Source organism: Manis pentadactyla, chromosome 1 (assembly GCF_030020395.1).
Source record: "Manis pentadactyla isolate mManPen7 chromosome 1, mManPen7.hap1, whole genome shotgun sequence".
Classification (NCBI taxonomy): Eukaryota; Metazoa; Chordata; class Mammalia; order Pholidota; family Manidae; genus Manis; species Manis pentadactyla.
The window spans coordinates 23,988,144-24,001,110 of NC_080019.1; the positions used below are offsets into that span (position 1 = coordinate 23,988,144).

General features: G+C 34.0%; 1 protein-coding gene across 11 annotated transcripts in view; it reads right to left on the reverse strand.

The window, feature by feature from the left end:
• Positions 1-12,967, reverse strand: part of FBXW7 (F-box and WD repeat domain containing 7) — a 229,553-nt gene that overhangs the window by 76,320 nt on the left and 140,266 nt on the right. For 6 of the 11 annotated variants that reach the window (XM_036887774.2, XM_057494753.1, XM_057494586.1 and 3 more), the window contains 2 exons: positions 12,643-12,692; positions 11,443-12,015 (listed from right to left, as the gene is read on the reverse strand). In XM_036887774.2, the coding sequence (XP_036743669.1) occupies positions 11,443-11,946 (504 nt within the window). In that variant the 5' untranslated portion in view covers positions 11,947-12,015; positions 12,643-12,692. The remainder of the gene's footprint in view (positions 1-11,442; positions 12,016-12,642; positions 12,693-12,967) is intronic. The other 5 variants (XM_057494833.1, XM_057494792.1, XM_036887776.2 and 2 more) reach the window with 1 other exon arrangement.

Here is a 12,967-nt window from a genome sequence, read left to right on the forward strand (position 1 = left end):
TGCCGTCTACTGACCTACTATCCATATTGAGAGCACCTAATGAAAAGAATTCTGAAATGTTTTTAAAGTTTTGCCCATTAAAAAATCCCAACCCTAAAAGGAAAAGAAACAGCATTTCTCAATTAAAGCTGAACAGTATTGAATTTAAGGCAATTTTCAAAGAAGAAACAAAAATAAAATAATAGTGTCAAGACTACAAATTAGGTAGTTAAAACAAACCTAATCTAAATTCTCTAACCGTATTTCTTTTCTCTGCATTTTACTTCTGTAATTCATCCAACTTGTTTTTTCCTTTTATCATAATTTATAGACTATAGAGATTCATTACAACAACCAAATCAATGAAATAAATGAAAACTGTGTTCTCCAGAAGACAAGTCAAAGATAGGACTGAGATTTTAGGACAAGAGTCAAAAGTAAAAAGTAGTCTCATAAACAGACAAGAATCTTGTTAATAAGATTCCTAAGATTGCAATCACTGGTGTAAAGGTTTAAAAGTTGATATTACTGCCTAAATTAAAGGTGAAAAAACACTAATTTCAAAACGGACATAAGTTTATTATAGGTTTAAAACTTTTTAATATTTATATTTCTTGTTTACGTATTAGTGCCATAGACATGACAAATATTGTTAGGCAAGATAAACTTTTAAAACTAAAAAATCAAAGGACTTGAATAGGAGGGAGGCAGAAAAACAATTTTAATACAGTGTAATATGAATCATAATAAATACACTATGGAAGCAGAGATTCAATTAGGGCAACGTTTGGGAGCATGAAAACAGATGTTAGGGTGCTGGCTTTATGGGTTATTCCACAGCCCACCTCCTCCCAAAATTATTAATACTGTTTCACTGAATTTTCTATCTCAACATTGTACAACCTGGACTCAGAATGAGATCTGGATTAAAATCCTACCCACTTGTTACCAGCTGACTACTGATGAATTACTAACTTCTTTCACTTGTTTCTCATCTTTGATATGGGAATAAAAATTAGAACCTACATAACAGGACTACTAAGATTAAATGAGATTATAAAGTATGTAGTACAATGTCCTAGCACATAGAAAACAATGTCCAATAATTGGTTTATTACCATTATTATTAATATCATTATCAATGCTATTTACCATTGCACTGATGAGGTTCAGAATAAGAACAGGTGATAGTATGGCTCTACTGTACCTCAGCAGCACCACATGAAATACAGGACACACTACTTCATGAGAAACTTGACCAGAAAAAAGCAATCAGGACAGTGATCCTAGAATGCATGTTGAAGGCATTCAGGCTGGAGAAGACTATGGAAGAATATGACAACTGTCTGCTCCTACAAGAAGGGTTATCACTGTACTAGATGAAGAGTAATAGGTGCCAACATAAATAGTATCTAAAAATATATTTCTTCATAGTGTAGTGTTCCCTAGTGATGATTTCATTTTCAAGCCTAAGTCTACTGATAAAGCCACTGGGCACATGTTTGGACTTGCTGATTTCAAAGGTCCCCTCCAATTCAGTCTATATATATGGAGACTTCTAAATTAGGGAGAAAAACCTGAACAGTTTAAATACATTAATTTTTCTGAAGAAGTGAGGGGTTGGGAATAGGGGAGGAGAGGGAAAACACTGGTGACACACTGGTAAAGCACTTTAAAATTATGTTTTAGAAGACAGGCTCTGAAATTGCTCACAGAAAGATTTTTGAATGAAAGATACACATGTTTCATGGAGAGTAAAGGCTGCTCTAAGTAACTCTCTAAAGAAACTACATATTAAATAAATGTCTTAAAACAAGGAAAGATACTACACATTAAAAGAATAACAGTATGGTAGTAAGTTGACCTAGGGTTGCCAGGGTGGCACCTGTGTGCTAGAGATGTGAAGACCTGGTTATACGGAGGATTAGTTAGGTCATTGCTTTTTCCATTATACTGAGCTGCACTTTCAAAAAAAAAAATCATTATATAATGCCCTTCCATGTGAGGGATGTCTTTAAATCCAATCTTCCATTAGAGCATTATACATTATGGATGTTACCAAAAAGACTAAGTAAAATAAGAATTGGTTTCTAGCAGATAGTTATTGCTTAAAAATAACAATTGTATATGTTTGTAGCAATCTTGGGAAATTATGAAAAGCATATAAGAAAAAACAGAAGTAATTCAACCACCTTCAGAGGTAATTCCTAATATTTGAGTTAATTCTGATCTTTTTCCATGCATATAGATTAATGCATGTTCATTTCATAATTAGGATCATATTGTATACACAGTTTGAGTTCTACATTTTTAGTAAACATTAGATTTGTAAGAATCTTCCTGCTATTAAATTTTCTTTAAGATTAGACAATGATTTGTAATGAATGGCTGTTTAAGTTACCTTCAATTGATTTCTGCATCTCAGCAACATAGTTCTTAATTGGGATTTAACTTCTCTACAGAGTCTTACTCTAGAACTGCTAATCGTATTATAATAGTCCTCAGTGTAACTATTTTTATATTGAATGTTTGAGTTTTAAAATAAACCAAAATGGCATGTACTTGGGTATATCTTAGAGGTGAAATGAGAACTGTTCACAATCCAATTTTTAAATCTTCAACTCAACTTGAATCAGCACTAAGGATAAATACATCAAATTTCTACTGTTCAAAAATATAAAAGAATTAAATGTCAACTCAAGACAAAATTTACCCAGAAAGTTACAAGGTAATACCAAATTAACTGCACAATGCAGAGAACCAACAATGGATTTAAGGAATTGAATTTTCTAATTCTAGGATAGTGTAAGACACAGATGGAATTTGGCCTGGGTTTTGAAGATGCTGGTTAGTTGAAAAGGAGCAGGGATCATTAAAAGCAAGTGGAGGCATGGAGATGAAATTAGGTAGAAAGAAACTATGGTAAGAATGTGAAAGACTTCAAATGTCCACTTGTGGATTTGGTTTCATCACTTAGAGATGGGGCATAAGATATTTAGATAGAGGTTACTCATTTATACAGAGCTAAAAATCCATTTAAAAAAATTCGCCCAATCATTCATACTGTCAACTCACTGCCAAGGAAACGACTGATAGCCTGGTGCAAACAGAAACCTAAGCAAAGATGCTCTTAATATTTTTAAACATTGACTCTGAAATTTTTATCTTAAAAATGCTTGAGGTTAATAAAAAGGAAGAGCAAGTATTCAAGTCTGTTAAATTTTTCAGCAGACCCAGATAGGCTGGCTTATGTAATAAGAAAAGGTCAAACCATTTTTCTGCTAAATGACCAAAAGATCAGGAGTTTAACAGAGACTGGAAAATCTGGAGAGGAAAATAAAAATTGGTATGAAGAAAGAAATAGTAGTTTTTCCAAAGCAAAACAGAATGAACAAAACAGCAATAAACTTACAGACACTGGGAAGTGTGGCCATAAGCATGAGGTGGACGAGGGAGATTAAGGGGCACAAAAATTCTCAATCATAATATAAGTTGGTCCAGGGATAGTAGTACAGCATGGAGAATGTAGTCAACAATTCTGTAACATTTTTCTATGTTGACAGATAGTAATTCACTAAAGGGGGTGAGTATTTAATAATATTGGTAACTGTTGAACCACTGTTGTATTTTAAGATTGAAACCAATATAAGATTGTATATCAATGATTCTTCAATTACAAAAAAAAAAAGAAAAAATAGAAAGAGTAGTTTTACTTTTCAGTGGACCAGTCAGGTGATGATGACCAACAGATAGCTAGAAATGCAGGACTGAGGCTTGGGCCTCAGTAATGGGAGCTTGAGACATAATTTTGGAAAATAAAACAGTAAAGTAAAAGCAGAACCCATCATAATATATCCCTTTATCATCTTCACACCACCTTCCCTATTACCAACCACAAAAAATATTTAATAAAGATTAGGTCATTGTAATTATATACATATGCAATAATTTGCCTCAGAAACATTTTGAGGATAACTATTTGTGGTATTTGTGAATACCTCAGAGAAGTTTATTATCTTCATAAAGCACAAACCAATGGAATACTATTACATTTTTTTTTAATCTCCATACTATAGGAAGACATTTTTTTGGTCAGAATGAAAATCCATAATTAAAACAATCTTTAACTACTTACAGTGAATCACATATCAATTTAAATATGACCAAGATTTAGGGTAATTATGGTTTAAAATGTTAACAATTATTTTTAAAACTGCACTGATAGTAATTAATTAGAAATTGGCTATAAACTAAAAATCCACTTTTGCATCCAATTTTGTGACTCATAAAGCATTTAAATATACAGACATTTTAGAAGAACAAAGTTTACAGAAACTCACTTAAAAAGTGAAGGAAAATTGGACATACATATAAACTCCAAAGATCTGTGAATAAGCATACCCTTGGAAAGCTGTCACATTTTTATTTTTATTTTCATTTTTTTAGAGATGGACCCAGCTTATTACAGTATGTACCCAATCCTCATGTGTACTCTTTACTTATCTATTTCTCTATTTGTATCTTTTTCCACTAGAGGGTGATATGATGAGTAAACTCTAAAGGTCATTAAAAATATATAGATTAATATCTGCTGTGGGGAATGAAGTGTAGTCTGTGAGGTTAGGGGTGAGGAATAAGAGAAAGACAAAATGAGATCACAGGCCTACATCTATCAACTACCTAAATGTCCCAGGCAATATGCTACTTGCTTTACATACATTATTTTACTTAATCTGTACAAAAATCATGAGAAGTAGGTATTAAAGCCAAACTTTACAGATAAAGAAACAGTTCAATTAGATTACATTCTTCTTGACATATAATGAGTGGCAAAATCAGAATTCAAGCTCAAATCTGAAAAGCTCTTATCACTCTACTATATTAAGGGAAAACCCACCTTTCTCCTCCAGTGTGCTTCCTCCTCCACTATCCTCTCCACATGTTTAAAATTGGGTTAAAATGGGTTAAAATGAGTAAATGTTTCTAGTTTGTCTTCCTTCACAAAGGTAGGAGGCATGGCTATTAATTGGGCTATGCTTACTAAGAGGACTGCCTTATATAGCACTTTCTGCTTTCTGGATATGCCTAACCTAACAGAATTTGAATTTAATTTATTTCTCTTAGAAGAATAAGACATAGGCCAGGGACTTCCTAAAGCAGCCATAACCCTCTAGAACTCTACCTACAACAGAGTAAAATTCAGACCTCTATTAGATTTCAGATGTTAGCCACATTGCCCTACAAAGTTTCCCAGTAGATCTGGTTCAAGAGAGTGGTTGCACTATGGTGGATTAGAAACAAAACTGTTATTTTGATCCCCTCATTGACTAGTGATCCTTGTGCTTAATTCCTCTATTGTTTAGAACGTAAAGGTTCTAAACAGGATATGTATTTTTTTAAATAGTCTTTTTTTTTTTAATTTGAGGCAAAAAGGATTTTTAAAACGTTACGTAGTTACCAGGAGAAATCTAACAATGGGAATGAGAAAAAAAAAGACTAATTTGAGGTAAGAAAGTTATGTGAGGACAGATGAGGCACTAAGATAGACATGGAAAAGCAGACATTAGTGCTGAAACATGGTTCTCTTCATGGAAAGATCAGAAGGATATAAGACCAAGCCTAATGGTAACCTCATTTGCCTTTTATTTTAGCAGAAAATGACTGGATACTCTGCATTAAACATGTACAAGTAGTCTTAAGTATAAACTCAAAATCTCTTCAGAAAACAAGATTTTTTTTTTAAATATAATGAGGCTGTTGACAGAGAGAGTTAAAACTGAAGAAATGGGTATTTATTTCTGGGGAAGCAAGTTGACTTTAGCATTTGCAGACAGACTAGTCAAATTTACAGAAATAGCCAGCACACAACCCCTGGTTAAGAAGCATGTTTGATGGGACTCTGGATAGAGTGCTGTTATTCAGTCTGAAATTTCATTGTTATTTCTCAGAGAAATGACAACTTTAACCGTAAGCCCTCATATCTTCAGTAATGTTTGTTAAATACCACAAAGAAAAGCACTTAACTGAGCACTCTGTACTTTCTAAAGGGTAGCTCTGATAATTTTAAATGGTATTAGAAACCCATCACACTCCAGAGGAGCCTAAACAGACTTGAAGTTCTGCTGAAAATCTTGTTCGGTAATGTTCGCCAAATTCTACCACAGGGGGCAGCATAGCACATCAGATGTGGATTAAAATCTCATCACAGTATGATTCTGAGATGAATTATTTGGCCTCTCTGTAACTTCTGCTTACTTGTATGTCATAGGAACTTGCAAATGGTATGAGCTTAATAAACACCAATGACCTTAAAAATATATGAAGAATGTTTATTCTTTTTTTTATTGAAGTATCATTGATAAACAATCTTTTGTTGGTTTTAAATATAAAACACAGTGGTTCAAGAGTTACCATATTATTAAATCCTCACCCCCTCTACTGCAGTTACTATCTATCAACGTAGAAAGATGTTACAGAATCACTGACTGTATTCTCCAAGAATGTTTATTCTTAACAAACACCAATGCCTCCACCCTTAACTTTTAACATTAAGACAGTCTGGAATTTCTAATGTATATTATTGCCATAGGCTCCAATGTGAACAAATCTTTGGTGAGTGGGGGGGGGAAATATTTTCCTAAGAGTTTTGATAGTTTTCAATAAGCTTTCAAAGAAAACACCAATGCAAGAAGAACCAAAAAGTGATTTTTCTCATTAATATCATATTTGCATACATACTATGTTCAGAAATGATGAATAAATATGTCTAGCTGTCCATAGGGTATGTTTAAGAAATTGCCAAAAAATAACATTTGAAAGGTATCCTGGGTAAATCTGTAGAAGGTTAAAAATGGAATTGTTAAAAGTGGAATTTTTTTAATGACTGTTATACCCCTACTCTGCTCAAATGACAACAGTTTAAGAAAATAAAAGAAACTGTGGCTTAGGATAATGTCTGTGGAAGTGTCTTATATTTCTGATCAAGAATTTAAAGATGTTCCAAAATAGATGATTTGAAATAGTAAGAGCTATTTCCCTGTTTAGTCTATTAAAAAGAGTTATATACAAGTGACTTACATTTTATTTTTAAGCAACTCAGTAATAGGTGCCATTTAAAAAATATTGTTAAAAATATAAAGAATGATCCTGAAGAAGAGTTTCAGGAATGGACTAAAAGGGGAACAGGCTAATTTCTGATTGAAATCCTACTTTGTAGAAGAGCATCTCTCCCTTGGCAATTAAATCGTTTTATATTCTTCTTGCCATATTTATGAAGGCAAATGACCTCAAGATAAACAATGTATCAAAAGCATGTACACACACACACAGACACACACACACAAATGAATACACAATCTATCCCTGTTGTCATTAGTACTTAGTACACTCCAGTGGCCTTGTATGTACAGGACAGTAACTTGTAGTCTTGACTCAAGAGTCACTAAGGAAAAATTGGCAAATTCAGTATACTTCGTTGTTAAGGAGTTAATGAACTATAGAAGACATCTTGAAATGCAGGAAAGATAAAGCACCTGTGTACTACAACCTTTCCAACAGAACATTATGACGACTTCTTTGGTAAAAGTTATGTTTTGTCTAGCTGGTCTTCTTTTTTTCTTTTTTCAATTTAAAATGTAGCAGAACTCACTGATGGCTTTGCATTGTTCAGTAAGACTTAGTTTCAATTAATCTTCTGTCTTAAATAAGACAGATAAATACTAAACCCCCATTCTTCCAAACGAACTCTCGGTAAAAACAGGAAAGATTTAAACTCCCTCTTGAGGGACAGAGATCAAGCAGATAGAAGCTCAGTGAACGGCACTATTAAAAGTCTGAGCCTTACCAACCAAGCAGGACTACAACTCTTAGTGTTAGAACCATCTGGTTAAGATTCAAAGCACCATCTTGACACCTTGAGAAGGGGTGGTAAAATGGATGCAAACCACTACTTGAAGCCAGTTCCTTCTTAGATCAATCCAACTAAGTAAATCTTGCAGGTAGGCTAGGGAATTTAGGGAGAAACATGGTTTAGAAAGAGTTAAAGTTTCACAAGCTGAAGCACAAATGACATAATAATTTGAGTATTAAACCAAATGTCTAAGATATTTTATTCTAGGTCAAGTTAGGTTAAATGAGATGTTCAATCTGTTTGTGTATTGTTTAAGGGATAAATCAATGAGTCACTATGAAATTTAAAAATAAGAAAATAGGAATAAGTGGATAAAAAACTACAGACATTATATTAATATCTATAAAATAAATAAGCTATTATTTAAGTTAAAATATTTCTTTCTCTTGAATTGTTTAACTTGTAAGTTTACTCTACATGGATATTCATGATTTTTGACTAATTTTTAAACAATAAATAAAGAACCAGAAAGCATGTAAATATAAAGATCTATGAGCATATTCTTGAACATATCTCCCTGGGCAAGGGAAACAAATGCAAAAATAAACAAATGGGACTATATCAAGCTGAAAAGCTTCTGTACAGCAAAGGACACCATCAATAGAACAAAAAGGTGTCCTACAGTATGGGAAAATATATTCGTAAATGACAGATCTGATAAAGGGTTGACATCCAAAATATATAAAGAGCTCACACACCTCAACAAACAAAAAGCACATAATCCAATTAAAAAATGGGCAGAGGAGCTGAATAGACAGTTCTCTAAAGAATAAATTCAGATGGCCAACAGACACATGAAAAGATGCTCCACATCGCTTGTCATCAGAGAAATGCAAATTAAAACCACGACGAGATATCATTCACACCAGTAAGGATGGCTACCATCCAAAAGACAAACAAAAACAAATGTTGGCGAGGATGTGGAGAAAGGGGAACCCTCCTACACTGCTGGTGGGAATGTAAGTTAGTTCAACCATTGTGGAAAGCAATATGGAGGTTCCTCAAAATGCTCAAAATAGAAATACCATTTGACCCAGGAATTCCACTTCTAGGAATTTACCCCAAGAATGCAGCACTTCAGTTTGAAAAAGACAGATGCACCCCTATGTTTATCGCTGCACTATTTACAATAGCCAAGATATGGAAGCAACCTAAATGTCCATCAGTAGATGAATGGATAAAGAAGATGTGGTACATATATATACACAATGGAATATTACTCAGCCATAAGAAAAAAACAAATCCTACCATTCGCAACAACATGGATGGAGCTAGAGGGTATTATGCTCAGTGAAATAAGCCAGGTGGAGAAAGACAAGTACCAAATGATTTCACTCACATGTGGAGTATAAGAACAAAAGAAAACTGAAGGAACAAAACAGCAGCAGAAGCAAAAAATCCAAGAATGGACTAATAGTTACCAAAGGGAAAGGGACTGGGGAGGACAGGTGGGAAGGGAGGGATAGGGTGGGAAAAAAAAGAAAGGGGGCATTACGATTAGCATGTATAGTGTGGGGGGGCACAGGGAGGGCTGTGCAACACAGAGAAGACAAGTAGTGATTTTACAGCATCTTACTATGTTGATGGACAGTGACTGTGAACGGGGATGTGGGAGGGACTTAGTGAAGGGGGGAGCCTAGTAAACATAATGTCCTTCATGTAATTGTAGATTAATGATACCAAAATAAAATTTAAAAAAAAAAGATCTATGAGCAAAGAAGCCTGGGGAAAAAAGGATAAAAGTTGTGCTACATACCTAATTCATTCTGATTGTAATGCTTTCTATTTTCTCTCCTCTTTAAACAGACCATGAGATAGCAACAATGCATAAAGTATTGACTAAAATAAATTCTAACTCCAGCAAAAAGTACATGATGTCATATTGATTTCTGGTAATTTCAATGGCACCAAAATACAGAGAAATAAAATTCAGTGTAAAGAACTCAGCACTACTTGACTTAGGAGCTAGTCAACAAGGCTGAGATATGTAAAGAAAACTCTAATTTACAACTTTGGTTATAATTTAAGGGGAAGGGGGCTGAAGGGTGGGTATTCATACCTTTACAACTTAAACAATTTTTTAAATTATGGAAAACTTAAAGCATACTCAAAAAAACTACACAGATTGTGCCTGTCACCCAGTTTCAACAATCAGCAGCTCATGGCAAATCTATATTCTCCTTCCCTTTTTCTCTCTGTCAGTATTATTTTCAAGCAAATCTCAAACACTGTATCATTTCATTTTGACCATAATTTGATGGGATGTGGGGGAGAGTTACAATAGAAAGATTGGGTAGTGAGACAAATAATGCTTTTTTCTCTCCATAACCCCTGTCCCTTGTCAAGACCACAGTCTTTAGTGACAGAATATCCATGAATCTTTCGAGGAAAGAAGTCTACATGCTACCCCCAAACAACAAGCACTAGCAATTCTGAATTTACTGCAGCTGTCCATTCACTTCCACCTTCCATCTCAGACAGACTTCAGTTCAGCATTTCAGCACCTCCCACCCCTGCCTATCCAGTAGCAAAGATAATACTGGAAGCAATGATAGTATGACTGGCTAGTATATTCCAGTTCTTAATGTCTGGCAAAACCTCAAATGACTGTTTTCTCAGCACTATATTAATCACCACATCTCTGAGTTGATAGGATTCCTCCAGTGTAGACAGGAGACCAACTGTCCATCTTTTAAATTATGTCTGTGGCTAACTCCGTGGGCTACCACCTCCTAAATGAGATAAGGTGGCAGATACAACAGAGCTGTCTCCTGGGAACTGGAAGGGAAAGGAAAATCGCAGACAAGGGAAGTTGTGGCAGAAACTTCACAGAAAGTTAAGAATCTAGTATATACATCTTCACATCATCACCTACCTCTTACAGTCAAATATCAACCAAAGTAATTTGATTACCCTACAGTAAATATTTAAATCTCTTTGAGGAGTAAATGGAGTGTTTCACTGAAATGGAGTCAGAAACAAAAACCAATTTTTGGTGTTCCTGAATATTTTAATTTTAATAAAATAACTAGAGGAAAGCAAGTATCATTCTAGTTATTTTATAATGTAGGAAAAATTAATAACCATAACTACATCTATGTCACAAGTATGTCTCAAGTCAAAGTACATTAGCTTTTAAAATGTCTACTCAGATTTCCCAATAACCAGATACTAAGATTGAGGCTATAATTTCCTCTTGTTGAACTACATAATGAAGAGAAGACTGTTTACAAAGGATAAATTTTAGTCATCATAATAAGAAAACTAATTTGAGGTAACTTTCAGTATTTTTTGCATTGGAATAACAACACCTATAAATACAGAGCCTATCCCACCGGCTGCATATTGTAAATAAGATTTTTCACTACTTGATTTATCAGTATTTCTATTCCTCATACTTTCTAATACCTTCTATAAAACAAGAATTAGTTCATTTCATTATTACACATCTGAAAATTAATTTTGCAGTAATAACAAAGACTGAGGAAAGTTTCATTACAATTAATACGGATAAGCAAAATTTCTCAGGTGAACAGCACACTAAATATACTCACTTTTGTTGTCTTTGTATAGAATGAGGAGGAGAGTTGGTGAACAGGCAGGTCCGCAATACTACTGGGGTTTGTGACACTGTTACTATGTGTATGTTCATCTTCCCTGCTACTGTCATCAGACTGATCAAAATCATCACTCTCCTGGTCCATTTCCTCTTCCTCTTCATCCTCCTCATCTTGTTCACCAGCATGTTCTTCATCTTCCTCTTGTTCTTCTTGGTTTCCCAAGGAGTCCTCATCTACTGAAATAAATCGATTATTGTTTTCTTCCAATTGTCCTTGCTGCGAATCATTTTGGTCTCCAGGCCTAGGTTCTGCTCCGACGACTTCACCATTCCGTGCAGTGTGCTCCTCCTCTTGTTGTCTTAACGGCTGCTGCTGCTGTTCCTCCTCTACCACACGATTCATCTGCTCCTCATCTGCCTGGCTTGAGGAAGGGTTACCTCTCAGAGACCCTCCAGTTCGTCGTCTTTTGCTGCCCACAGAGAGCAGTTCCTGATTCATTTCCAAAAGCCAGCTTGCTACTTCTTGGACCTTGGCTAGACTATCAGAAGATGCAAAGGTTTTCACATTCTGTAGGGGAAGATGGGGGGGAAAAAAACATTTGTACAATCTACATTATCTTATTTTATGTTATATGTACATATTGCAAATTTCATAAAGATTGTAAAAAGTATTTGATGCCACTGTGATATTAAGATGTTTTTAGGAATCAATACAAAAAGTTTAAATTGTAAAAGTTATGAGAATTTACGAAGACATAAACAAAAATCATAAACATCTTTAATATCCTTTTAAAAAATAATTTTAGAATGAAGCTTTATAGTTTCATTTCATTGCTTTGACCAATGAAACAATTTAAAAACAATAAAACAATTTTAAACTTTAGCTCAGTATTTCATAAACTACATATCCTTTGTAAAACTTCCACAATATGTTAAGAAGTATATCACAAAAAAAACTATTCAATGTTCAGTTAAGTTCAGGAAATGCTGAGGTAAACCAAGATAAGAAGGCTTTTTTTAACCTTAGGAGTTTCCTAAACTTCTCTGATCACAGAACCTTGTCCCTAAAACAGTTTTCTGACAGGTACCAAGTATAATCATTGTAATTTTCATTTTTCACAATGAATATAAGGTGACTGGACTGCTAATAAATAAAAAACTTTGTTAAAAAAGAAAAAAGTTCGTAAGTTCATACCCTCTGACCCAGTAACTCCACTTCTGGCAATCTATCCTAAGGAAGTAATCCTAAAACAGAAAAAAAAATTATGCAGAGGATGCATAAAAAGCAAAAAGTAAAAATAAATGCAAATAAAAATAATCAAAACCCAAATGTTCAAGACAAAGGAATCCATGAGATAGGATATATATAGTGCAATCCCTAAACATAATGTTCATAAAGTATATACAGGAAATTATATGATCAGAACATGATTTTTAAATTTCATACAGACTGGAAAAGAATATTTCAAAATGTTTTTTTACCGTATTTCTTAAATTCTATATATGAAGTACATTACCTT